We start from the raw sequence: 24660 nt of genomic DNA, 5'->3' as shown, positions 1-24660 counted from the left end.
GACTTACAATAACTCATCACCCAATCAGAAAATAAATGCACGCTCCTTTTACAGTCTGACAGATTCATGTTGTTTTAAGCTGCAGTTGAAGAAACTTTCTTCTTCTTGAATGTCAATGCTCAAAGCTAGCAGGATTTTCAAAATGCACCCATTTCTCTTGTACTTTGCATTTTTCTCTTGCAGAAATGCTCAGTCTTCTCTTAAAAGACTCTTCCTATAGGAAAAACCTACGTTGTCTAAGCTAAAGGTCTTCAGGAGTTTCCTCTGCACTTCAAAAGTCCTCATCCTCCTCAGCAGGTAGCATCTGCCTGACCGTTTCTGTGTGACCTCAGTGTCGTGAGGCCAGTCCAGTTGATTATTCAGGTGAACACAGAGGTACTTATGAGTCCATGATCTCAATGTCCGTTCCCTTTATCTTTATTGTTGTCAGTTGAGTGAAAATCCACCACCAGCTCTTTGGTTTTATACATGAGAATATAGCCAGGTGGCTAATTTCACTCTGCTGTCCCAATTGGCAAGTTGATGCTAAATTCCACTAACAAATGCAGGAATAATAAAAACACAAAATAACACTGCAGAAAAAAACCCTTTAAAATCTCTATATACTTATAATTTACTCAGTGTTGACATTTTTGCTTTCCAAGATCCAGATTTTAAGATGTTTTTAAATCAGATGAGTGAAAGGTCCATTTTTTATCTTAATTGCTTTTCCAAGTATGAGAAACTCAGTGGGACAAACCATCATGACTGAACAGTCACTCCTGTTGGCTCAATGGTGTTCTTTTAAATAAACTTTTGTATTAGTGATGGAGCAAAAACATGAAATATTTTATTAATCAGATGTCAGTTCAGGGCGTCTTCGACGCTGGTATGACACAGGAAGTCTTATGGTACTGCCCCGAGCCTCAGGCCCAGGTTGAACATTAACCCAATGATCTGAGCAGCACCAGAGGGAGGCAGTGAGATGAAGTCCATTGAAACAGATGGGTGTTGGCTCAGAGGTGTGAAGTTTAGGGTGGTGGGGAGGATGTTGCTGTGGGATGGAGCACAGCAATTGGATGATGCTGTTGGATGATGCACTCATCCACCCCTTTGAAAAAGATTCATGGAATCTTTTTTTTTTAATGTAAAGAAGTTTTAATGGTTTGAGTCCTTGTCAAATGGCGGTTTGACTAAAGAAGTTTTAAATGTTAAAGTTTTTATTTTTACTTTTTAATTTCTTTTTATTTCTCTTTCTCACTTTTTAAAAAAAATCTTTCTCTTCCTCACTGTTTATTCAATGTCACATGCTGTTTTGATTTTAATTATGTAAAGCACTTTGAGATGCCTTGCTGCTGAAATGTGCTATACAAATAAAATTTGATTGATTGATTGATGACTCACCAAAGATGAGGGGAATTAAAAGCATTTTATTAAGTCTTGCCAACGAGAAACTGCAACATGCAACTCATTTAGCAATTTAGGACCCAAACACAGTATCTACCAGATAAACCCTCTGGACACGGATCGCTGAGTGTGAGCGGGTAGCTTCAGTTACTGCTGGGTGATTCAATTTTGTCTCGGTGTTTCGGGGGTTTTGCAACAGTTCCAGCCGGTGGCTCAGATGTCGACAGTGAACAGCTGCAGTTAACTAAATCTGCTCTGAGTCCTCCGTCTGCTGGCAGGAGAAGACCTCAGGTCAACAGCGCCCTCTGCAGGTAAGGTTTGGTACAACCTGAAACTGCAACAGGCTGTTAAAATCATTACCTCTTCTACTTAATCGGTTCATGTTTTTTTGTTATATATAATACATTTATTCACATTTATCCCCTGAAGAAATCAGATTCTAAAAGTAAAACAGGGAATAGTAAATATGTCCTTTGGTGAAGACAATTCTGATCTATACAGTGCATGTTTTTAGTAATTAAAAGCTTTGTTAGAATAAAGTGTCATATTTCTGACCAACTTTTATTACAAAAACATAAGATCGAGAATAAATAATGTTACATCACATTTTTTAAAAACCTTGACATTCTTTAATCAAGTTGTGTATTGGTATCCTTCTTTGAACCTGGTCCAATTTAGGACATTTTAAATGCACGAAATGTTGAAATAAATGTAAACATTTTCAAACTTTACCAAAGTTTATAGTAAACTCTGATGGATAAAACTAGTGATACTCTATACTGCAACTGTAAATGGGGCTTAATTAATAAAAAAATAACAATTGACTTCACAGATTACAAACTGAGTTTTTTTTCTTCATTTCAATTCCAGAAAGTCACATTTATGTTTTTTTATTGCCTAATTAAATATTTCTCACAAAAAGAATGTAAATCTCATACATTGAGTTCAGTCATAAAGGATTATACAGTTCATGACAAAATCAAAGACGCTGACAGAAGATGATTTTTTTCCCTCACTTCTTTACAGAAGCAGCTGTAATATTTCTGGGTAAAATGTCCCATTTGTCCATTGACGCAGCGTGATTCTCCCAGTCCGGATTAATGGGAGGATTATTCAGAGCCATCAGACATCCAAGCCAGTAGCATTCAGAGCTCAAATACTCCATCATGTCTTTATGGTTTGTGACTTCATGTGCAGATAAGGGTTTCTATAGAGAAGAAATAATAAAATTCATGGAATCTGAATAATTTTCTTCCATAAATGCATTTAAAAACCTTCATATTGTGGTTTATCATTCCTCTAATATTAAACAAACCTGTGAACCGTTGTCATATTTCTGATTGTAGATCGCCAGCTGCAGATTCTGAATTGCTAACAGCATGTTTTCTTTTACCTGAAACAGAGTTTTATATTCACATCTGCAGTAAAACAATAAATAATCTGTTTTTTTGCGTTTCGTTACCTCTGGTGATTCTGTTCCAGGTTTGAACTTATCCAACTCAAAAAAATTTGATATCATCTTATTCTTTTCTTCCATGTCTGTTCTTGCTGAGATAAACTGTTTCTGTTAGCAGGCGATATGATGAGGAGAAAAGCGATTTAGTCATTTCAATGGCAGCCAAAGCATGAAATGTCTTGGATCATCAAACCACATTTTACCTGAATCATCTTTTGAACAGAATCAGATTTTTCCCCAGATAACTTCAAATCTTCTTTGATTTTTGGCCAGTCACATCTCAGAGTTTCATACATTTCTCTTATTCTGTTTTTGCTGACTGGGCTGTTGAGGCTCATCGTGTTTCCTGTTTTAATTGAAGGAGCAACTTCCAGTGCCACTCTGTTAGACGAAAACATGATGATTAGTCACCTAAAACCTTCATAATATACACTTTTATTGGTAAAATCCAGCTTGTCTTAACATTTCTATCAATTAATACCCAAAACCAAAGTCGGGTAATTGTTTTAGGAAATCTTTTTTGTAGTTTTGAAATGTATGTACGATACCTGTCTTTGAAAGATTTCAGTTCTTCCTCTTTTTTATTTAGAGCAGACCTAAAAATGAAAAGTACCACTTAAAAACTAAAAACACTTGTTATATGTTTAGTGGTTGATTAAATAAATTTATTCTGGAACTACATTCAAATTTTTAAAATAAGATTCATAAAAGTTATGAGGATACTCTAGGAGCTGAGTTATAAATAAATTTAATTTCTTGAGTTATCTCTTCCTAAAATGAATGGATTAATAATTTTTTACCTGGTGGTTTGAAGTTCTTCATTCATCTCGCTTAGTCTGATAAAAGGCAAAATAAATCAGGTTAAACATCAAGTAACTGATTAATCATAAAAACAATTCAGGCAGCAGCTGCAGCCTGTTGCTTTGAAATCTGTGCACTCTACCTGGTTTTTAAATATTTCAGTTCTTCTTCTTTTCCTTTAAGAGCAAACCTAAAAATGAAAAAATAACTCTTGAAAAACTAAAACCTTTTCCTTGTTATCAGACATTTATGCTTAGTGGTTCATTTATTCTGGAACTACATTTGATTTTATTTGAAAAAGATACATAGACCTTATAGGACACTGTTGGAGCTTCCATTGTTGGTATCTGAGGTATAAATAATTTTAGTTTTTTAGTCATCTTCTCCTAAAATGATGAATGTTTACCTGGTGGCTTGAAGTTCTTCAGCCTTCTCTCTTAATCTGTTTAAAACAAAATACATCAGGTCAGTGATTAGCAATAAAAAAACGACAATTCAGGAAAACTCAAATTTTGCCATTTGCCTGAACATTTTCTAATGCGATGCAATGACCAAATGTGTAATAAAAAGATATACTTAAGATGATTTCAAATAATCACTTTACCTTATTTCAAAAAGTTTTTGTTGTTGAGTGATTTCAATCCGATTAATTCTGAAAAAATAAATATTACAGTCAATTTATGAAGGGTGAATACATTTATTTATTTATTTATTTATTTATTTATTTATTTATTTATTTATTTATTTATTTATTTATTTATTTGATTCTCATTAACTCAGGCTCAAATAAATTTTTAATTTCTGCTCTGTGTCCATAATTCAACATATCCATGTAATGAGTCCCTACTTTATGAGCCTGAGTGTTAAAGAACGGTGTACAGTACCTGTGCTGGACTTCCATCATTTCCTTTTCAACTTGATTTAAATAAACTCTGTGGATTAAATCATAACATGAAAAATGGCCCTGAGTTTAAGACAACAACATCCAGATTCCTATTCAGATCAAATAGAGGATAAATCATGAACATGAAGAGGAATTAGAGCCTGAATGTTCTTGAATAAAACAATAAACATACCTTATGTTTTGATGTTGCTCTTGTTGAATTTTTTCTATCATATCAATTCTGTTCAGAACACAAATTTTAGTCAAGACAATCCTGGTCAGATAAATAATTTCTTATTTAGTGAAGTTTTTACTTAAATTCAAGAATTCAAAGGTTGCAGTAAATATTCAGACAATGTTAAGATTATTTCACCTTCTCATTGGCTGTTAACTTCTTAACTGGTTTTTACATTAAAATAAACTAATGTCGCCCCCGGCATTGAATGGATTGTACCTTTGACATAAATGTGTTTCCTCTTCCATTTTCATATCAGATCTGTTGGGGGAATAATCTGTTACTGAAAAAATGTAAAAAAAAAAACAAAAAAAAACCAAACAAATCCTACAAATGTTAGTCTGTATAAATTTCTTTAAATCAAAGACCAACAATCCAGGTCTTCATTTCACTTTTAAAGAAATTACCTCTGTTCCTGTGTTTCAGTGTTTGTGCCTCTTTTCTGTCGACTGAAGAATTGCCTGAAGGATGATGTCTTCGACTGGCTCTGGTTCTGCTTCTGGTTTCTTCCTGTTGATTGTGAATTGTTTTTTTCCTCTCTGGCCTCAGTCGTGTTCTGAAAGGATGAACTGATTGAAAATGAAGATTTGATGTGAAGGCTTCTGTGGCTTGGCATTCATTTATAAATTTACATCGCAAGATAAATATTTCTTAATGAGGTTACAATAAAACTGATTTGATATTTCTTGGTTTAAACTGGAATGCACTGATTGGGCTAGATGAGACAATAATTTGTAAATGACATTTCACGAGGGCTGCACAGTGGTGTGTTAATTGGTCTCTCTAAATTCTACCTAAGTGTGTGTGTGAAGGGTTAGGGGGGGTCTGTCCTGTCTGTCTCTGTGTTGCCCTGCAACAGACTGGCGACCTGTCCAGGTGACCCCGCCTCTCACCCAAAATGTTAGCTTGAGATGCACCAGCACCTCTTGACCCCACTAAGGGACAAGGGTGGATGGGCATTAAAGAGTCTAAAATTTTTTGTTTAAACTTCTGAATAATTAAAATTCAAATAGTCATGCATTATAAAAAACAATAATAATAATCAGAGAAATTTTGCTGTTTAAGTTGAAGTGCTTTAGTAGATTTCATTATCTACACATGTTACCTAAATATTTTCCACATTGAACATTAGAAGTTTTGGAAGTTTTCCTGTTGCACAAACTTCGAAGTCTTCTTGGTCTACTATTATTATTTACATATATAATAATATTACGTGCAAAGCACCTTTCCCCCAGAGATTTCAGGTGTTCCCTCGTTTGCTGGAGATCAGAACTGTAAAGTAAAATACATAACAAAAACTGTTACTGAATTGAACCAACCTTAGTAAACACTTGAAACAATTGGCACCTTCAGACCTTTTGTTGAGGCATAATGTTTGGGAACTTTTTACTTTTATGTAAAATGCTTTCTTTAACAGGAAGACTGGGTGACTTCTTGAAGATGATGTAAAGATAGTCACCACTTGTTACAAAGAAGATAAGCAGAATATTATTCCTTAACACAATGTATAGAACCTTAAAGATGAAGTTTTTCTCCTGTCAGATCAGAACAGGACACCAAGAACCAAGAACTTTGATTTCAGCGAAGGCGTTCAGGTAGCAGGGTCAGATTGGGCATAAATTTAAAATGATTGATCTAATCCGCCTTGTAGCAACCTTGCTACTGTTAGTGGTGTTTTAGCATGTGGAATATTTTCTAAATGAACTTTGAGTCCTCCATGATAATATGTTCAATAAACTCCAATGACGCCCACAATCACCAAATCTCAAGTAAACACAGCAGCTTTGGGACGTGGTGGAATAGCAGGTTCATCATGTTGGACAACCAACAAATTTACAGCAACTGTGAGATGCTATCAAGTTTCTGAATGTTATTTTTTGACACCAACTCCTTCACTGAATTGATTAGTGCAGCTCAAAGGCAATATGGGCTCCAAACCAGAACTAGCAGGTTATAACTAATAAAGTATCAAGTCAATGTGATCTCAGAACTGGAAATAGATGAATTCTTACCATGTCTTTGTATGTTGACTTTGATGAAAACCAGTCATCTCTTGGAACCTAATTTAACAGATTAATGTTAGTATTGACAAATCAGATCAGATCAAGCATCAGTTATTGTTACCACATTACTGGTGAAGTAAACATTAGGACACAAGGTTGAATTTAGGTCTGAGCTTTAATTAATTATCTCAGGTCATTAAAGGTTTAGATCCGTTGGCAAACATTTTGTTTCTTTGAAGCATTGATACTTTTACAACATATAGTCATGACAGTTACAGAGAATGTTTTTGTTTTTATATAAAATAGATTTTTATATAATTCTTTAAGGAAACAAATTAAATGTTCTTTTACATACTTGGTTTTGTTTACTTATTTTCCTCACGCATTATTTTTTCATAAAATGATTTTTTCTCATAGATCAAAGACTAGCAGCCATGTTCACTTACAACCTAAACATAAATGAAACAAAGATGTATGTTGTACCTTTGCCATATTGATTTAAACATTTCTTCTGCCTGTCCCAGATCAGGGCTGTGGAAAAGAAACATGCAAAAAGAACACTGAACAAAAACAGGGCTCAGAAAGAAGATTCAATGGATCTCAAGGAGTGAATCCATTTAAATTCACTCTGAATCCATCTCTGTACTACAGCCAGTTTATGAGGCATGTTCAACATAAACACACATGCAGAAATACAGTAAATGTTAATATTTCACACACTCCTCTTACGTTGAAAATGGAGTTCATGATGAGCAAAAATAGCAGTTTCTCATCTTTAATGTGATATATTCCGTATGTTTAACATAATAAACAAATCTGAAAGGGGAGCAATTAAAAAAAAAATCAGTTACAGCATCCTGGATGTGTAAGTGGAACACCGTTAAACAAATTCTTTATCAAAATGCAGTTTGAATGTTCTCCCTGTGCATGCATGGGTTCTCTCCAGGTACTCCTGCCTCCTATCACAGTCCAAAAACTCCTCAGGTTGTCCTATCTGTCTTTGTGATGCCCTGGTGACCTGTCCAGGCTGTACAACTCCTCTCACCCATTGACCACTGGAGATAGACACCAACTCCCCTCGTAATCCCACAAGGGATAAGCATGTTGGTGGTTGAATGGATTTTAAAAGTAAAAATAGATCTTTATTTACCTTATCCCAAGCTGGTGATGGTATTGGACGTCTTTTGCCTGATTAATGCTAAGAAAAGCAAAAACAAAACTATTACTATTACTCTTATGCTATCCCCTCATTAAATGTAAGATGTGTTTGAGATAACAGGCTTATAATTACACAAATGTTGAGACAAAACTGTAACTTGAGTTTGAATTTTAAAAAATGTAAAATACAGTATTATTACTATTATTATTATTTATTTGTTTATTTTACTAATTAAATTAGAGCATTAGATGCTGGAGGAGCTCTGATTATCCAGGTTTATTAAAGGAAATGTTGTAGGTGGTGATGGCTGCAGGCTCCTGTAGCAGTCTGTGTAGCTGCAGATTTGAAGAAGCCTCTGTTGTTTAACTGCTCTCTTGTGAAGGGGACGCTCAAGGTTATCCATTATAATGTTCAATTAATGAAACATCTTTCTCAATCATATTCAGAGACTCCAGTTTTCTTCATCAACCTTTTCAACTTCATAAATCACTGGTTTAATATGGAATATTAGGAAAAATGATCTGTAATCCTTAAAAATTGTGTGAGTTTTTTTTTTTAGTTTTAGAACAAGTCAGTCTCTTCAACTGTCTTTTTACTTGACTTCTAGATACAGACAAGTAACACAGGATCAGTATCTGTGTTTTTTAGTTAAAGACAATGCAAAAGCAGCAGAATTAATGGAAGATAACATTTGAAGAGAGACAGAAAACTGATAACATTTATCAAAAATAAATGCCAAGGTTTTGGATCTGTAAATGTTGATGTGGATAAAGTGTTTTTGCATAAAAACTTAATTTATGTACTTTACCTTGAGTCGAGAGATTTAAAATTTTCTTGCACATTTTTCAAAGCAGCTCTGTGGAGAAACAAAAATCAATAAAAATAACTCAGGAAGTGAGAATAACTTTGACACATTTTCCAAAATGCTGACATGATGGGCATTGTCAGTTTCAATTTACCTGATAGAGTCATATTCCTTTTGTTCAATGTCTTGAAGAGCCCCAATCCTTTAAAACAAAACAAAAATGTTAGTCTAAGATAACAGAATCTTATTAAATTCATTATTGCAAAAGGGGATTTTTTTTTAATAAGCTGATATCCAAAATGATATGTATTATAAAATAAATAGATTTTGTGATTGAAAAACCTCTGGAGGAATTCATTGTTTTGCTCAGCCATGACCAGATCTATGAGCAGAAATATGGAGCATGAAACAGAGCTGCACTTTACACAGACAGAGCAAACATGTATTTACTTTGATTTTGATGTTTAGAAAAGTCTGACATTTTCAAGTTCTCCTGAAAACATCATGAAAATCAATAAATCACATTCAGTCCCTAATTCAGGCTTAACCAAAACATTCTGATGACACCTATTTATTCAGTTATCAACCATGGTTGTAGTTTCACGTTACTCAGCATAAAAAGTTCTCTTACAATTCATTAAAGTCTTTATTCCTGTAAAGCCATTTCATTAAAACTAAGATGAATATAACAACACACTCAAACTGACAAAAAAAATTCTAATCCATTTCCAATCCTGTATTTTTTCTATTAAGAATCCTGAATTCAGTACAGATTCACTCTATAGGAAGATTAAAGCTTAGTAAATAATATAACTTTCCACTGCAGCTTCAAAATCTAAGTCTTTAGATCAGATTGCTCATTAATTGCTTTACCTGTTGTTGCCTTTCAGTCTTCTCACTGTCCTGTTTTTCTCTAAGTGAATGTGTTGTTCAGGAGTCACATTCGTCTTTAAATAAATGTTGTCTCATTGCTGGGGGGTTGAGGCTGGGCGGAGTTTCTATCTTCAGCTCTTTGCACTTAGTTCATCATACTGTACCTCTGTCTCTCAGTGTCTTAGTTGGACCCTCAACACAACCAACTGAAGCTTTTCCTACGATGGGAGACTCTTTCATCATCGCTATAGACTTTGGGACTGCATACAGCGGCTATGCCTTCAGTTTAACCTCCAGAGGAGAGGAAATTGATCCTTATTTGAAGGTCTGGGGTGAAGAAGTTGGCCTGGAAACCCCAAAGACTCCCAGCTGCATCCTTTTTGATAAACAAGAAGAGTTTGTGAGCTTTGGTTATGTAGCCAGGGAAGATTATCTTTCAAAAAAGGGTCAAGAAGCGAGAGACATGTTCTTCTTTGACTGCTTCAAGATGGCACTCTATGACAATGTGAGTAAAATTCAATTAATCATTAGAGGTAAATTATTCAAATAAAATTATCCTGAATAATTATATTTGAAGTCAATATATCTGAGAGGCAGATATGTTCTCTGAACATATGACTATAGGCAGAATTTGTGGTAGATTTACGTTTTATTTTCATAATCTTGACAAGTGTTGAGATTAAAACACAAACACTTAGAATCACAATGCTTTAGGAAATCAACAGAGATCTGATGATCAAAGCAGCCAACGGGAAGTCGATGAAGGCGCTGAAGGTTTTTACAGAGGCTCTGAGATTCCTGAAGTATGATGCTATGGAAACCATCAACTCCAATGCAAAAGGGAGAAAGTTCATTCCCTCTGACTTCACCTGGGTCCTGACGGTTCCTGCCATCTGGGATCCTTCAGCCAAACAGTTCATGAGAGAAGCTGCAACCCAGGTAACACTAAAGCATTTCACTCAACAGAGAATAATACATTAGATTATATTCATTTGAATATTTTGGCTTTGCTTATTCTAAAAGAGACAGTCATGTTATTGATTGCAGGCAGGCATTGTGTCAGAGGGAAATGAAGATAAACTGGTGATTGCACTGGAACCAGAAGCTGCTTCAGTCTGGTGTAAGAAGCTTCCAGCTGAGGGTTTCATCACCCAGAACACCAGCAGAAACACCCTGGATCAGTCTCCAGGAACTCAGTACATCGTTGTCGATTGTGGAGGTTCGGCTCTTACCTCTGTTCTTATGACTGGATTTTCACATAAATACAGAATTTACATTAAAATTGTAAAATGTCCCTGTATTATTGCAGGTGGAACTATTGACATCACTGTTCATGAAGTCCTAGAAGGAGGAGCCTTAAAGGAGCTGCACAAGGCCTCTGGAAACGACCTGGGAGGACAAAATGTGGACAGAAAATTTAAACAGTTCCTCAGAGAGATATTCTGTGATGGAGTCTGGGACAAATATGAACAAAACTACCCTGGTGAAGTTCAGAAAATAATGTATGACTTCACACTTTTCAAAAAGGGAGATAAAGATATAGAAATCACCTGCTCACTTAACCTGGGAAGATTGGCTCAGACTAAAAAGGATATTGAAAAGTTCCTTGAAGGAGTTCAAGGAGCTTCCTGGGATGAAGGATCGATCAGAATCTCCAAAGAGAAACTAAGATCTTTCTTTGACGAGAGTCTGCAGGGGATCATAAAGAGTCTAGACGATATTTTAAGAAGAGGTTACAGAATTGGGTACATTCTGTTAGTCGGGGGGTACGCTGACAGCCAGATTCTACAGAGGCGCATTACTGAGGAGTACATTGGTGAATGCAACGTTCTGTGTCCATTTAGGCCACAGGAAGCCATCCTGAAAGGAGCTGTGATGTTTGGGAGAAACCCAGCAGTTGTAACATCCAGAAAAAGTGCCTTCACTTACGGACTTAGAGTAGCTAATAGGTTTGATGTGTCAAAACACAGAGCAGACAAGAAATACACAAACCAAGATGGTGAGTGGTGTGGTGGTATTTTCATGAAACTGGTAGAAATTAATGAGGATGTTGGTTGGAACCAAATCAAAAGCTTTAGTTTGTTTCCAACAAGCTCCACACAAACAACCATAGACCATTATTTTTATCGCACACAATGTAAAAGTCCAAAGTATGTGGATGAGGAGGGAGTAGAGAAAATTGGTGGTTTTGTTCTTGACTCACCAAACACTGAACGTGGCCTGAATCGTGAAGCCAAACTGAATATCAAATTTGGCTTCACAGAAATGAAAGCAACAGCAACCGACATCGATTCAGGTTCAACAAAATCCATCAAGCTCGACTTTATGACGAGGTGAAATGTTTCAGTCTCTGTCTCCTAAAGTCACATCTGGTGGCTTTCATGGTCATTCACTGCTGTTTGTCCAAACATGGAACAAACTGTAAAAGAGTTTAATACAGAAACAACAAATTGTAACATTGATCATATTTTAAAACAAATAAATCTAATTTCATCTGTGATACTGACTTTTGATCACTGTATGTCTTAAGTCTTCCAATAAACTAATTGTGTCTGTTCAGCTAAATCTCAATGTCCATGTGTTTAAATATATTTACATCAACCATTTTAAGACAATTATATAACACAATATTAAATATTCACAGAAACATGTGAAAGCCCTGTAATTCATTTTCTTTAAATGATTTGCTCTTTATTTGAAATCTAGTTACTGCTGGTTATAATGAGATAGATAAGAACTGGTGAAATCTGTATGTAGACACAATAAAAATCAAAGTCAAAACCCACTGAAATTAGTTTTTATTTTCATCAAAAGTCCATTCAAACTTTTTTATTCTGCCTTTGTTTTTCAGGATTCAACATTTTGCAAACGCATAGAAAGAATCTAATCACATTTAATTTCTAGAATTTACACTGTTAAATTGAAAATAAACCAGATTGTTTTAGATTAATTGGATGTTTTTGCAATACCCTTAAAAATCAACCTGTTAACTAATGGTCTGTTGGTAATTGAGCAGTAGCAGAAGTATATAAAACAGCCCTTCAATTAAAATTTAAATAAAAATCTTTTCTATGTCGAACTACAGGACAACATGCTGCACAATAGATGCAAATGCAGAGTAACAGAGAAAAACATGTTCAGATTCACAGGAAACTCAGTTGAATACACAAAATAAATATAATAGCCAAACAGTTTTGAATTTGTGTTTAAAAAGGTATGAAAATTTAAAAAATACAGTTAAGCAAACTTATTAGGTTTTATTAAGCTTTTAGAAATAATAATCACAAACATCTATTTTCAACTGAATTAAAAAGGTGCAGCTTTAAGATTTGTTAAAGCTGTCACACTTAAGCTTTTTCACATTCTTATAGATGTAGAAAGCGTCGTTTCTTGATTAATTTCGTTTCACAATTCCCATCTATCCATCAATTTTACTGTCTAAAACTGCTTTTAGACAGTTGAACAGAGAGACGTAAATAAAAGACCATCAACTCCATGTGATGGTCATTTATTTACCATCACATGGATATTAAACTTGATCAGTTTCATAGACTGATGGATCTTCCTACAGGTTTTAGTAAGGTTAATAGTAACAAAGTGTTAAAAAAGTACCTTTGCAGGAAGGCTTCACTCTCCTTTTGCTTTTCTTTAGATGCAGATCTGTGACGTAAAAGTATAATGAAAACCAGCACACAGTGCATAAATGAATGAATGAATAAAATAATGTATTTACTTTGTACACTGAAGCTGCTCGTCCTTCTCATTTATTCTGTTTAAAAGCAACAGTTATTTATCTTAAAGTGTGAAAACGAAAATTCAATTTCATGTTTTAAGCCACTGAATGTAACATACATTCTTTTGAGGGCTTCAGTTTCCTTTTCTTTGTCTTTCAGAGATCTGTGGAATAACATGAGCAGTTCGCCCTGAATCAATGTAAAACCATCAACTGAACAAACACTGGTCTGATGAAATAATCAATATCATTGATTATTTCTGCTGAGTTAATCATGTGGATGTTCAATTTACTATTGACCATCCACATTGTTTTGGATAGCTGATATCTGAGCACGTTTGGCCTTCATTTATAGTTGATAGTAACTGTAGAATACGTTATCTTAAAATTAAAATTGGCCAACTACTTACCTCAATTTATGGTTTTGTTGAACAACTTCCTTCTCTTCTCTTATTCTTTTTTGTTTTAACAAACCAACACATTTCTTACTCTGGCTGTTTGTTTTGTCAAAGTTTAAAGAGTTAATTCGAGGGTGAATCTGGTTTTTTATTTTAGTAAATGCCACATCTTAACAAATGATATAACAATGTTGTGAGCAGAAAAGACCAGGAAATAATAGTGATTTGAACTTAAGTCGTCCATTGTCACAAAATCAGAGGGTCAAAATTATTTCAGCACTATGGGTCCATTTTGTTTTATATCAATCTCATGGGTGTTACATAACTCCATACATATATTTAAGCACTTTGTCACTGATGAAATGATCCAGGGCATTGCAGAACATTTCCCACTGGTTCAATGGCAACAAATGAAGAAATAGGTTCACTGCCTGTCATACTAGATCACAATTAGGTTGTTGGTTAGGTTGTTGTCCTGGTTCACCCTGAAGCCCATTCACCATCTTCCACTCTTCAGTTCATTTCCGTTCCTCATGAAGCAGTCTTCCATTCACTCCAAAACTCATAATGGTTCTCTAGCCAGCTATTGTTGAATGACATGAGTTCATGGGAGGTTTTGCTTCTTCTTCATACATTATCAGCATTTTTGAAGTTCGGCTTCAGATCCCGAACTTCAAATGCATGTACATCTAGTGGCTCACTGTTACAGTAACCATCATCAATGCTGAAACCTATACAGAGGAGATTAGCTGAAGCTTCAACCTAAAATGTTTTAGTTGGCACTTCTCCTACAAGAGCACTTTGTAGGGCAAATCAAGTATGGTAGACCACTTTCCTCTTTTGAAGCGACTTTGAGACTTTGAGTTTAAAACAAAAAAACTAACATCATGATCACCATTATTCAGAAAATCAACAGAAATCTGATGATCAAAGCAGCCAACGGGAAGTCGATGAAGGCGCTGAAGGTTTTTACAGAAGCTCTGAGATTCCTGAAGTATGACGCTATGGAAACCATCAACTCCAATGCAAAAGGGAGAAAATTCATTCCCTCTGACTTCACCTGGGTCCTGACGGTTCCTGCCATCTGGGATCCTTCAGCCAAACAGTTCATGAGAGAAGCTGCAACCCAGGTAACACTAAAGCATTTCACTCAACAGAGAATAAGAAATTAGATTATATTCATTTGAATATTTTGGCTTTGCTTATTCTTAAATATATGGTAATATTATTGATTGCAGGCAGGCATTGTGTCAGAGGGAAATGAAGATAAACTGGTGATTGCACTGGAACCAGAAGCACAACACAAAGTCACTGGATCAGTCTCCAGGGACGCAGTACATCGTTGTTGATTGTGGAGGTTCGGCTCTTTCCTCTGTTCTTATGACTGGATGTTCGTTTAAATACAGAATTTACATTAAAATTGTAAAATGTTCATGTGTTGTTGCAGGTGGAACTATTGACATCACTGTTCATGAAGTCCTAGAAGGAGGAGCCTTAAAGGAGCTGCACAAGGCCTCTGGAAACGACCTGGGAGGACAAAATGTAGACAGAAAATTTAAACAGTTCCTCAGAGAAATATTCTGTAATGGAGTCTGGGATGAATATGAACAAAACTACCCTGCTGAAGTTCAAAATATAATGTATGACTTCACACTTTTCAAAAAGGGGGATAAAGATATAGAAATCACCTGCTCACTTAACCTGGGAAGATTGGCTCAGACTAAAAAGGATATTGAAAAGTTCCTTGAAGGAGTTCAAGGAGCTTCCTGGGATGAAGGATCGATCAGAATCTCCAAAGAGAAACTGAGATCTTTCTTTGACGAGAGTCTGCAGGGGATCGTAAAGAGTCTAGACAATATTTTAAGAAGAGGTTACAGAATTGGGTACATTCTGTTAGTCGGGGGGTACGCTGACAGCCAGATTCTACAGAGGCGCATTACTGAGGAGTACATTGGTGAATGCAACGTTCTGTGTCCATTTAGGCCACAGGAAGCCATCCTGAAAGGAGCTGTGATGTTTGGGAGAAACCCAGCAGTTGTAACATCCAGAAAAAGTGCCTTCACTTACAGACTTAGAGTAGCTAATAGGTTTGATGCGTCAAAACACAGAGCAGACAAGAAATACACAAACCAAGATGGTGAGTGGTGTGACGATGTTTTCATGAAACTCATAGAAATTAATGAGGATGTTGGTTGGAACCAAATCAAAACCTTTAGTTTGTTTCCAACAAGCTCCACACAAACAACCAGGAGCCATTATTTTTATTGCACACAATGTAAAAGTCCAAAGTATGTGGATGAGGAGGGAGTAGAGAAAATTGGTGGTTTTGTTCTTGACTCACCAAACACTGAACGTGGCCTGGATCGTGAAGCCAAACTGAATATCAAATTTGGCTTCACAGAAATGAAAGCAACAGCAACCGACATCGATTCAGGTTCAACAAAATCCATCAAGCTCAACTTTATGAGGAGGTGAAATGTTTCAGTCTCTGTCTCTTAAAGTCACATCTGGTGGCTTTCATGGTCATTCACTGCTGTTTGTCCAAACATGGAACAAACTGTAAAAGAGTTTAATACAGAAACAACAAATTGTAACATTGATCATATTTTAAAACAAGTACATTTAATCTCATCTGTGATACTGACTTATGTCTGTATGTCTTAAGTCTTCCAATAAACTAATCGTGTCTGTACATCTAAACCTCAATGTCCATGTGTTTAGATATTCTATTTACTTCGACCATTTTAAGACAATTATATAACACAATATAATTATATTAAATATTCACAAACATGTGAAAGCCCTGTAATTCATTTTCTTTAAATTATTTGCTCTTTATTTGAAATCTAGCTACTGCTGGTTATAATGAGATAGATAGATAAGAACTGGTGAAATCTATATGCAGACACAATAAAAAGCAACGTTAAAACCCACTGAAATTAGTTTTTATTTTCATCAAAAGTCCATTCAAACCTTTTTATTCTGCCTTTCTTTTTCAGGATTCAACATTTTGCAAACACATACAAAGAATCTAATCATGTTTAATTTCTAGAATTCACACTGTTAAATTGAAAATAAACCAGATTTTTTTAGATTAATTGGATGTTTTTGCAATACTCTTAAAATCAACCTGTTAATTAATGGCCTGTTGGTAAATGAACAGTAGCAGAGAAGTATATAAAACAGCCCTTCAATTAAAATAAAATATTTTCTAAGTTGAACTACAGGACAACATGCTGCACAATAGATGCAAATGAAGAGTAGCAGAGAAAAACTTGTTCAGATTCACAGGAACTCAGATCAATACACAAAATAAATACAATAGTGAAATAGTTTTAAATTTATTATGTTTAGAAAAGGTATGAAAATTAAAAATTACAACGAAGCAAACTTATTAGGTTTTACTAAGTTTTTAACAACAATAATCACAAACATCTATTTTCAACTGAATTTAAAAGGTGCAGCTTTAAGATTCGTTAAAGCTGTCACACTTAAGTTTTTTTTTACAGATTTAAAGATGTAGAAAGCGATGTTTCTTGATTAATTTCATTTCACTCATTGTCAGAAGCAGTTCTGATATTTTGGGGGAAAATATCCCATCTATTCATTGATGGGGGTGATTCTCCCAGTCAGGCTGAAGAGGCGGGTTGTTCAACGCCATCAGGGAACCGAGCCAAAAACATTCAGAGCCCAAATACTCCAACACATCCTGAGGATTTCCTGCTTCATTTCCAAGGAAGGGTTTCTGTTAACCTCCAGCAAATCTCCAGCATGGGGAAGTGGGATGAGCTCGTGTTTTCTTGACAGCTTCCATCTCATGAACTCTGTAAAGCAGTGGACATGTTCATCAGAATGTATTCCATGTAACCACAATGATTCAAGAAAATGGGAAAAATAAAAAAATGGCAAACTCTTGAAAAGTCCTGTTTTAAAAATCTTTTCAAGGTAGAGATCATTCAACTTTGAAGACAAATTGTTTATCCATCATCCATCCATCCATTTTCTTCCGCTTATCCGGGGTCGGGTCGCGGGGGGAGCAGCTTCAGAAGGGAGGCCCAGACTTCCCTCTCCCCAGCCACTTCTTCCAGCTCCTTCGGGGGAATCCCAAGGCGTTCCCAGGCCAGCCGAGAGACGTAATCCCTCCAGCGTGTCCTGGGTCTTCCCCGAGGCCTCCTCCCGGTGGGACGTGCCCGGAACACCTCACCAGGAAGGCGTCCAGGAGGCATTCTGACAAGATGCCCGAGCCACCTCAACTGGCTCGTTTAGTTAACAACATTCATAACAATTCGTTTTTTCAGTGTTCAAGACAGTAGAGCTCAACAGAATTTTAGTTTTCTTGGGTTTCTTTATTGCTTTTTTCACTTCCTTTGCTTTTAGACAGTAGAATAGAGAGACATAAATAAAAGACCATTAACTCCATGTGATGGTAATTTATTTACCATCACATAGATGTTAAATAAGACCTTCATACAGGTGTTAGTAAGGTCTCATAGCAACAAAGTGTCAAAAAAGTACCTTTGCAGCAAGGCTTCAGTCTCCTTTTGCTTTTCTTTTGATGCAGATCTGTGACGTAAAATTATAATGAAAACCAGCACACAGTGCATGAATGAATGAATGAGTGACTAAAATAATTTATTTATTTACTTTGTTCACTGAAGCTGTTCATCCTTCTCATTTATTCTGTTTAAAAGCAACAGTTATTTATCTTAAGGTGTGAAAAAGAAAATTAAATTTCATGTTTAAAACCACTGAATGTAACATACATTCGTTTGAGAGCTTCGGATTCCTGTTCTTTGTCTTTCAGAGATCTGTGGAATAACATGAGCAGTTCACCCTGAATCAATGCAAAACCATCAACTGAACAAACACTGGTCTGATGAAATAATCAATATCATTTATTATTTCTGCTCAGTTAATCATGTGGATGTTCAATTTACTATTGAACATCCACATTGTTTAGGTTAGCTGATTTCTGAACATGTTTGGCCTTCATTTACAGTTGATAGTAACTGTTGAATACATTGTCTTAAAATTTAAATAAGTAAATACTTACTTCAACTGATGTTGCTCTTGTTGAGGAGCTTCCTTGTCTTGGATCCTTACAAAAATTACAAGTTTATTTTAGTTTTTACAAACCAACATATTTTTTACTCTGGCTGGTTGTTCTGTCAGAATTTAGAGTTAATTAAAGGGTGAATCTGGGTTTTTTATCTTAGTAAATGCCACATCTTTACAAATGATATAATAAATAAGATGTTGCGAGTAGAAAAGACCAGGAAAGAAATTTGATTATTGATTTGAACTTAGATCTTCCATTGCCATGAAATCAGTGGGTCAAAATTATTTCAACACCATGTGTCCATTTTATTTTATAACCCTTTTATGCATAAATTTTGATCCTTTATGTCAGGATTTATATACAAAGTGTTAGATTTTTTTAAGGCAATATTTTTCTTTTTTTTCTTTTTTTACAAAGATTTTTAGTGGCTTTTAGAGAGCCATCCACGGCAGTGACCATTATGCATGAAAAGGATAGACATTGACTCACTATGCTGTCCTGATATTACTTGGAACCTCAATTTAATCTCAGTTTTCTTGTGGGCCTCATGCTGGATGTTTTAGTCCCTTGTCTGTGTAAATTTAACTTCTACTTTTAACAAGTTGTTGGAAACACAAATAACTGCAGGGTAAATAATTTAACTGAGTTTGTAAATCATTTAGAGTCCTCATTACTGTCAGCTATGCTGTTGTATGAATGGTTATTAAAACTATTTTGGCAAGGATTGAAAAGATTACTTTGAAAAATTGAAAACTTTCACAGTTAACTTTTTAATTACCTAAACCTATCAGACTCCCAAAGTTTAGAAATTGTTTATTTATTGTTAACATCTTGAAGTACTTTTGCTTTTCTTTAAGCATAGATATATTGAGTGAAATACACAGAATGAACACCAGCTCACAGTGAATGAATGAATGTTGCAAAAATATTTACCATATCAATTTAAGTTGTTCATCCTTCTCCTTTATTCTGTTTAAAACCAACACATATTTATCTTGATGAATCCCATCGACTCAGTCATTGAAAAATAAAAACAAATTCCATGTTTCAAATCATTTACTGTGACAAACATTCGTTTGAGGTCTTCATTTTCCTTTTCATTTTCTTTTTCCTTCATGGCGGAGCTGTAGAGTACAATGAGCAACTCACTACATTAATACAAAACCTATTGGCTAAACAAACACTGTTTCAGTTAGATAAAACAATAAACACTTTTTGAGTGTTTTTTCTACAGAATTTAATGTAAGTCAGATATTTACCTCAAGTGATGTTGTTTCTGTTTATTGGCTGTTTATGTCTTCAATCTTTCTCACAAATAAATGAATTCATGAATGTTTGTTTACACAAATCTCTCTTTTTAAAACTCTGAAACTGAGTTGTTGTGTGTTCACAGCTAAGATCTTTAAAATGAATCACATCTGATAATAGCTAAAATCAAGCTTCGGTCAACAAAATATTTTTTTAGATGACTAAACTTTTTATTATCCAAATAAAAAAACACAATGTTTCACATAATGCTTGTCCTTCCAATTTTTAATTTTCACGTCCTTTTCTTTTAGAGCTGATCTAAGAAGTCAAACAAAATGAAAATCAGCTCACAAACTTGAAAGAAAAACAAAGTAAAGAAACAGAAATTAAAGATATTTACCTTGAAGTTGCACTTCATAATTTAATCTGCGCAAAAATAAGTCAAACTTATCTTGTTTCCTGTCAGGTTTTACAGCCATCAATAGAAAACAGGGAGAACAAAAAATACATGACATTTTGAAAAGTGATTATAAAATGCACTACAAAATATTTGACCTCTGTTTTAAAATGTATGATTTATTTTACTGCAATGGTAGCTTTTAATAAATACTAATCTGTAAGGATGTGGAAGAGAAGAACTCCAGTTAGTTTTTGCTGTCTTCACTTTGACACAGCAGCTTTGTTCCAAGAGAAACAATCTACGATGAACAGATATAAAGACCAGGAACAAATTGATGCAGGAGTCAAACTCTGGCCAGAGGAGTGGGATAAAATAATGCTCACACCTTGTTTACATTTTGTTTTGTGTTAATATTGTAGGGGAATATTTTTGTTGTTTGTGAAGTTTGAATCGTGAAGTGGGCAATGGGAACGCTCCAGGTCACGTTTACCTGAAAAGGATGTTGTTTTTTTCATAGTAGGTCACCCTGATTGGGAAAATAAAGGAGTTCAAATTTGGAAAAATAAAGAAATAACTAAAAAGTGCTTTAAGCTTTTATGTATTTGGTTTTGAAATATCCTGTGGTGATCTGTGTTTTCTGTGTATTTAATTTGAGGTTTTTCTGTGCCTGTTTAGTTCTGTTCCCTTGTGAGTCTTTGTGCCATCCTGTCCTGATTGTTCTCAGGTGTTTCTCGTTCCCTGACTACCCTCCTTGTGTATTTAAACCAACCTGTTGTCTTTGTCTCTTGTCTGGTCCTCATTGTTTGTTCTGTCAGACACTGTCTGTCAATACTTTGTGTTCCTGAGTCTACTTCTGGGTATTATTAAAACATCTTAATTTTTTCATGTCATCCTGAGTCTGCCTGCATCAGTCCTCACCTCATTTCCACCAAATCATGACATATTCAAGCCGTGGACAATATCAGGAAAAGCACCAAGAGCTTTAACATGCGCAGGCAAGACATCTGCATGTTAAAGGAAAGGATGCCAGTTGGTAAGACAATCAAATCCACATCAATAGTTATGAAATCATATCAAAGTCTTATAAGCATTAAGAAATAAGAGATTTTTTGTGATGGTGGAGTTTTTAATGTGCACATGTATGTGCTGAATGAATCTCCTGGTTTGTCTGATTTTATTCCATAACTTTGCCCTAAAAAAATCTCAGCTTCTTCTATCATAAAAATGGATGGGAAATTCACTTCCTTTAACTTAGTTATGAGCACCATGTATGATTCAGAGAAGAAAACATTTTGTATCCAAATCATTGAGTCAAACTAGGTGTGCTGAGAGAGTTTGGCCTCAGTTTCACTTTGCTGTTCTTTTAAGTTTATATCTGTGGAGTGAAATACACAGAATGAACACCAGCTCACAGTGAATGAATGAATGTTGCTAAAATATTTACCTTATCGATTTAAGTTGTTCATCCTTTGCCTTAGAAAACCCACTACAAATATCTGGATATTCATTAAAATGTACAGCAAATTAACTCTTTAGATAAAATATCCAATGCCCCCCTCCTGCATTTGATTTATAAAATGAATATTATATTTAAGAAAATTCTGAATTTATTAAAGAAATCTGACTCTGAAATGCATCACATCACAATTTCACCACTCCTGGCTCTGATTTCATGTCCAGTCTTCTCTCCGGAAGTTGCAGTCAATGCTCCACAACAGGCTTACTTTCTATTAACTTCCCTGGATTTGTGACGATACTGTTGGCTTCAATAAAGTTAAAATTGATCCATACATCAATGATTTTAGGTTTGTTTTTTTTAATTTATATTTTTCTTTGTGCTTTAAATAAGGTTTCTAGCTATGGATTGTTGCAAGGCCTTTGGGTAACACATTACAATTCACATTTTGTGTCTGTTGCAAACCCCCAAAAGTAACAGAAAAGTTAAAAGGGGGGAAAAAAACTAACAGACATAATCATGACGTTTATTGTTTCTTTATTTTTAATGAGAACGATAGGAAGATATTAAAACAAAAGACTGTTCAGGCTGGAGAGGTTTTGCACCTATTGTAGATTTAACAGACTGTAACACTGCCGTTCAGTAAACTTTTTGAAGCGGTACATATGTAAAGACTGAACTGAGAGACTTTTACTTTAATAGTCGCTCGCAAGCAGCTTAAAAGCGAACTATGCATGTCACGTACATTTTCAGGGAGGACTGGTTTGGCTGTCATTTCCGCAGTGGAGGCTGGATTGAGTCAGATTACCACCTGCACTGTTGGAACCTTCCTCTTCTGCATGGTTATGGTTCTTACTTCACTCCGCGCAAATCGTAAGCATTTTGTTTATTAAACAACCTTAACTTGTCTTCACATGTTGCTCTTATTAGGCTTTTACTGTATTATAGCCATGCAGGTAACAGCAATGATAATGCAAGTACTTCTCTCTCTCTCTGTCTCCTGCTCTTAAGAACTTAATCTAAGAGTTTTTTTGAGCTTTCCTAAAGTGGGAAGCACTTTAGGAAAGTGAGAAGTTTTGAGAAGTTTTACTTCTGTTAAGCAACAAAGAAAACTACAAACGTTTAATTTCAAATGTTTTGTAAAGAATGTGAACTTTGTTTTTTTTTTTAAATCTTAGAGAATAAGTAAGGATAAAATATAAAGTTCCACCAGAATTTGTTTACAAATATGTATTTGCTTATTTTGTTCACTTTCTGTGCTTGCATAACATTACTGGCTGAGATTAACACCAGTGACTCAGATTTTGATGTTCAGACATTCAACCAACCATCCATTTTCTTTACACCCTTGTCCCTTCGTGGGGTTGTGAGGGTTGCTGGTGCCTATCTCCAGCTATTGTTCCGGGCGAGAGGCAGGGTCACCCAGGATGAGTCGCAAGTCTGTCGCAGGACAGATAACCATGCACACACAGCTAGGGAGAATTTAGAGAAACCAATTAACCTGACAGTCATGTTTTTGGACTGTGGGAGGAAGCTGGAGAACCCAGAGAAAACCTATTCAGGCACAGGGGGAACATACAGAAAGACCCCAGGCTGGGAATCGAACCCAGAACCTTAAATGCTGCAAGGCAACAGCTCTACCAACTGCGCCACTGTGCAGCCCGTACATTCAACCATATGAACGTCATTGTAAGCTGCTAACAGAAACTTGGTCATCATTTCAGTACTTTATGTTCTACTACAACACTTTTATCCTGAAACAGTTTTTGTGTATTTGCATTTTTATGTTTTCTTTATTGATGATTCTTCCATCCATCCATCCATTTTCTTGCACCCTTGTCCCTTAATGGGGTCGGGAGGGTTGCTGGTGCCTATCTCCAGCTAACGTTTCGGGCGAGAGGCGGGGTTCACCCTGGACAGGTCGCCAGTCTGTCGCAGGGCAACACAGAGACACACAGGACAAACAACCATGCACACACACACTCACACCTAGGGACAATTTAGACAGACCAATTAACCTGACAGTCATGTTTTTGGACTGTGGGAGGAAACCGGAGAAAACCCACACATACACAGGGAGAACATGCAGAAAGACCGGGGCCGGGAATCAAACCCAGAACCTTCTTGCTGCAAGGTAACAGCTCTACCAACTGCGCCACTGTGCAGCCCATTGATGATTCTTGTGTTCCTGTTTCTTACAGGTTGGCTGTGTTTTGTCAGATAGCTTTTATCCAAAACTGGACAAACAGGCTTGGGTAGTTCTTTTTCAGCCTCACCACCTTTAGATAACAACGTAGCTGTAAGCTTTATAGTTCAGGTTTCTGTCTTTCTTTAATATTATCAGAGTAGGTAAGTCTAACATAGTTATAGACTAACAGTTGATATAACTACAGTTTGAAATTTACAACAAGTGGAAATTAGGTAAAGATGAAACAGTGGAATGAAAAGGTTTGGTTAGATTCTGGTAAATGTTTACTTAAAAACCTACTTAGTTATTATACATAGTTCACTTTTTGCTCTTCAGTTTATTTCCAAACCACAACCTGCTGGAGATGTTCCAATGAGAAGCAAATTCATCGTAGCTATGCAGTTTGATTCTGCTGGTTCTACTAGATATGCAATCTAGTAGAGCTTACTACCAATAGAGCTTACTACCAATAGAGCTTACTACCAATAGAGCTTACTACCAGACAGTAAATATGTTAGGGCTTCATATTAACCATTCATTTTTATCTTCATCTTTTCTAGAAGGATCTGCTTCCACA

At 35.5% G+C, this 24660-nt stretch overlaps 2 protein-coding genes, 1 long non-coding RNA gene and 1 pseudogene across 5 annotated transcripts; 2 read left to right on the top strand and 2 right to left on the bottom strand.

Annotated features, from left to right (window-relative positions):
- Positions 1 to 1389: 1389 nt before the first annotated feature.
- On the bottom strand, positions 1390 to 5302 carry LOC145550861 (uncharacterized). 2 transcript variants are annotated; one of them, XM_081604601.1, is made up of 14 exons: positions 5169 to 5302; positions 4981 to 5022; positions 4720 to 4767; positions 4528 to 4575; positions 4248 to 4295; positions 4050 to 4085; positions 3786 to 3833; positions 3643 to 3678; positions 3391 to 3438; positions 3046 to 3223; positions 2849 to 2950; positions 2702 to 2779; positions 2403 to 2593; positions 1390 to 1720 (listed from the first exon to the last, which is right to left on the bottom strand). In XM_081604601.1, the coding sequence occupies exons 2-14, from the start codon at positions 5013 to 5015 to the stop codon at positions 1627 to 1629; spliced, it is 990 nt and encodes a 329-aa protein (XP_081460727.1). In that variant the 5' UTR covers positions 5016 to 5022; positions 5169 to 5302; the 3' UTR covers positions 1390 to 1626. The 2 variants fall into 2 exon arrangements, with proteins under 2 accessions (XP_081460727.1, XP_081460728.1); XM_081604602.1 differs by having other exon boundaries at positions 1390 to 2593.
- A 649-nt stretch (positions 5303 to 5951) lies between these two features.
- On the bottom strand, positions 5952 to 9676 carry LOC145550860 (uncharacterized). Its single transcript, XR_014086646.1, has 8 exons — positions 9602 to 9676; positions 9071 to 9110; positions 8883 to 8930; positions 8732 to 8779; positions 7915 to 7962; positions 7248 to 7295; positions 6774 to 6821; positions 5952 to 6033 (listed from the first exon to the last, which is right to left on the bottom strand). It is a non-coding gene; the product is annotated as an uncharacterized LOC145550860 (long non-coding RNA).
- A 79-nt stretch (positions 9677 to 9755) lies between these two features.
- On the top strand, positions 9756 to 12160 carry LOC103461769 (heat shock 70 kDa protein 12A-like). The gene is made up of 4 exons (XM_017309373.2): positions 9756 to 10106; positions 10316 to 10540; positions 10649 to 10820; positions 10911 to 12160. Exons 1-4 carry the CDS (start codon positions 9825 to 9827, stop codon positions 11936 to 11938), a joined length of 1707 nt encoding a protein of 568 aa, XP_017164862.2. The 5' UTR covers positions 9756 to 9824; the 3' UTR covers positions 11939 to 12160.
- Positions 12161 to 14604: 2444 nt separating this feature from the next.
- Positions 14605 to 16380, top strand: LOC145550859 (heat shock 70 kDa protein 12A-like; annotated as a pseudogene). Its single transcript, XR_014086645.1, has 3 exons — positions 14605 to 14862; positions 14971 to 15089; positions 15180 to 16380. The product of XR_014086645.1 is annotated as a heat shock 70 kDa protein 12A-like (transcript).
- Positions 16381 to 24660: the final 8280 nt, after the last annotated feature.

The sequence above is a fragment of the Poecilia reticulata genome, chromosome 2 (genome assembly GCF_904066995.2).
Source record: "Poecilia reticulata chromosome 2, P_reticulata-male-v2, whole genome shotgun sequence".
NCBI lineage: Eukaryota > Metazoa > Chordata > Actinopteri > Cyprinodontiformes > Poeciliidae > Poecilia > Poecilia reticulata.
This window is presented reverse-complemented; position numbering and strand designations above follow the sequence as displayed.

Coding starts and splice junctions, on each gene's coding strand:
- LOC103461769 (XM_017309373.2), top strand. CDS start 9,825: ATGGGAGACTCTTTCATCATCGCTATAGACTTTGGGACTGCATACAGC. Junction 10,541..10,648: donor TGAGAGAAGCTGCAACCCAG/GTAACACTAAAG, acceptor TATTGATTGCAG/GCAGGCATTGTGTCAGAGGG. Junction 10,821..10,910: donor CATCGTTGTCGATTGTGGAG/GTTCGGCTCTTA, acceptor GTATTATTGCAG/GTGGAACTATTGACATCACT.
- LOC145550861 (XM_081604601.1), bottom strand. CDS start 5,015: ATGAAAATGGAAGAGGAAACACATTTATGTCAAAG. Junction 4,296..4,527: donor ATGATGGAAGTCCAGCACAG/GTACTGTACACC, acceptor TTATTTTTTCAG/AATTAATCGGATTGAAATCA. Junction 4,086..4,247: donor CAAAAACTTTTTGAAATAAG/GTAAAGTGATTA, acceptor TGTTTTAAACAG/ATTAAGAGAGAAGGCTGAAG.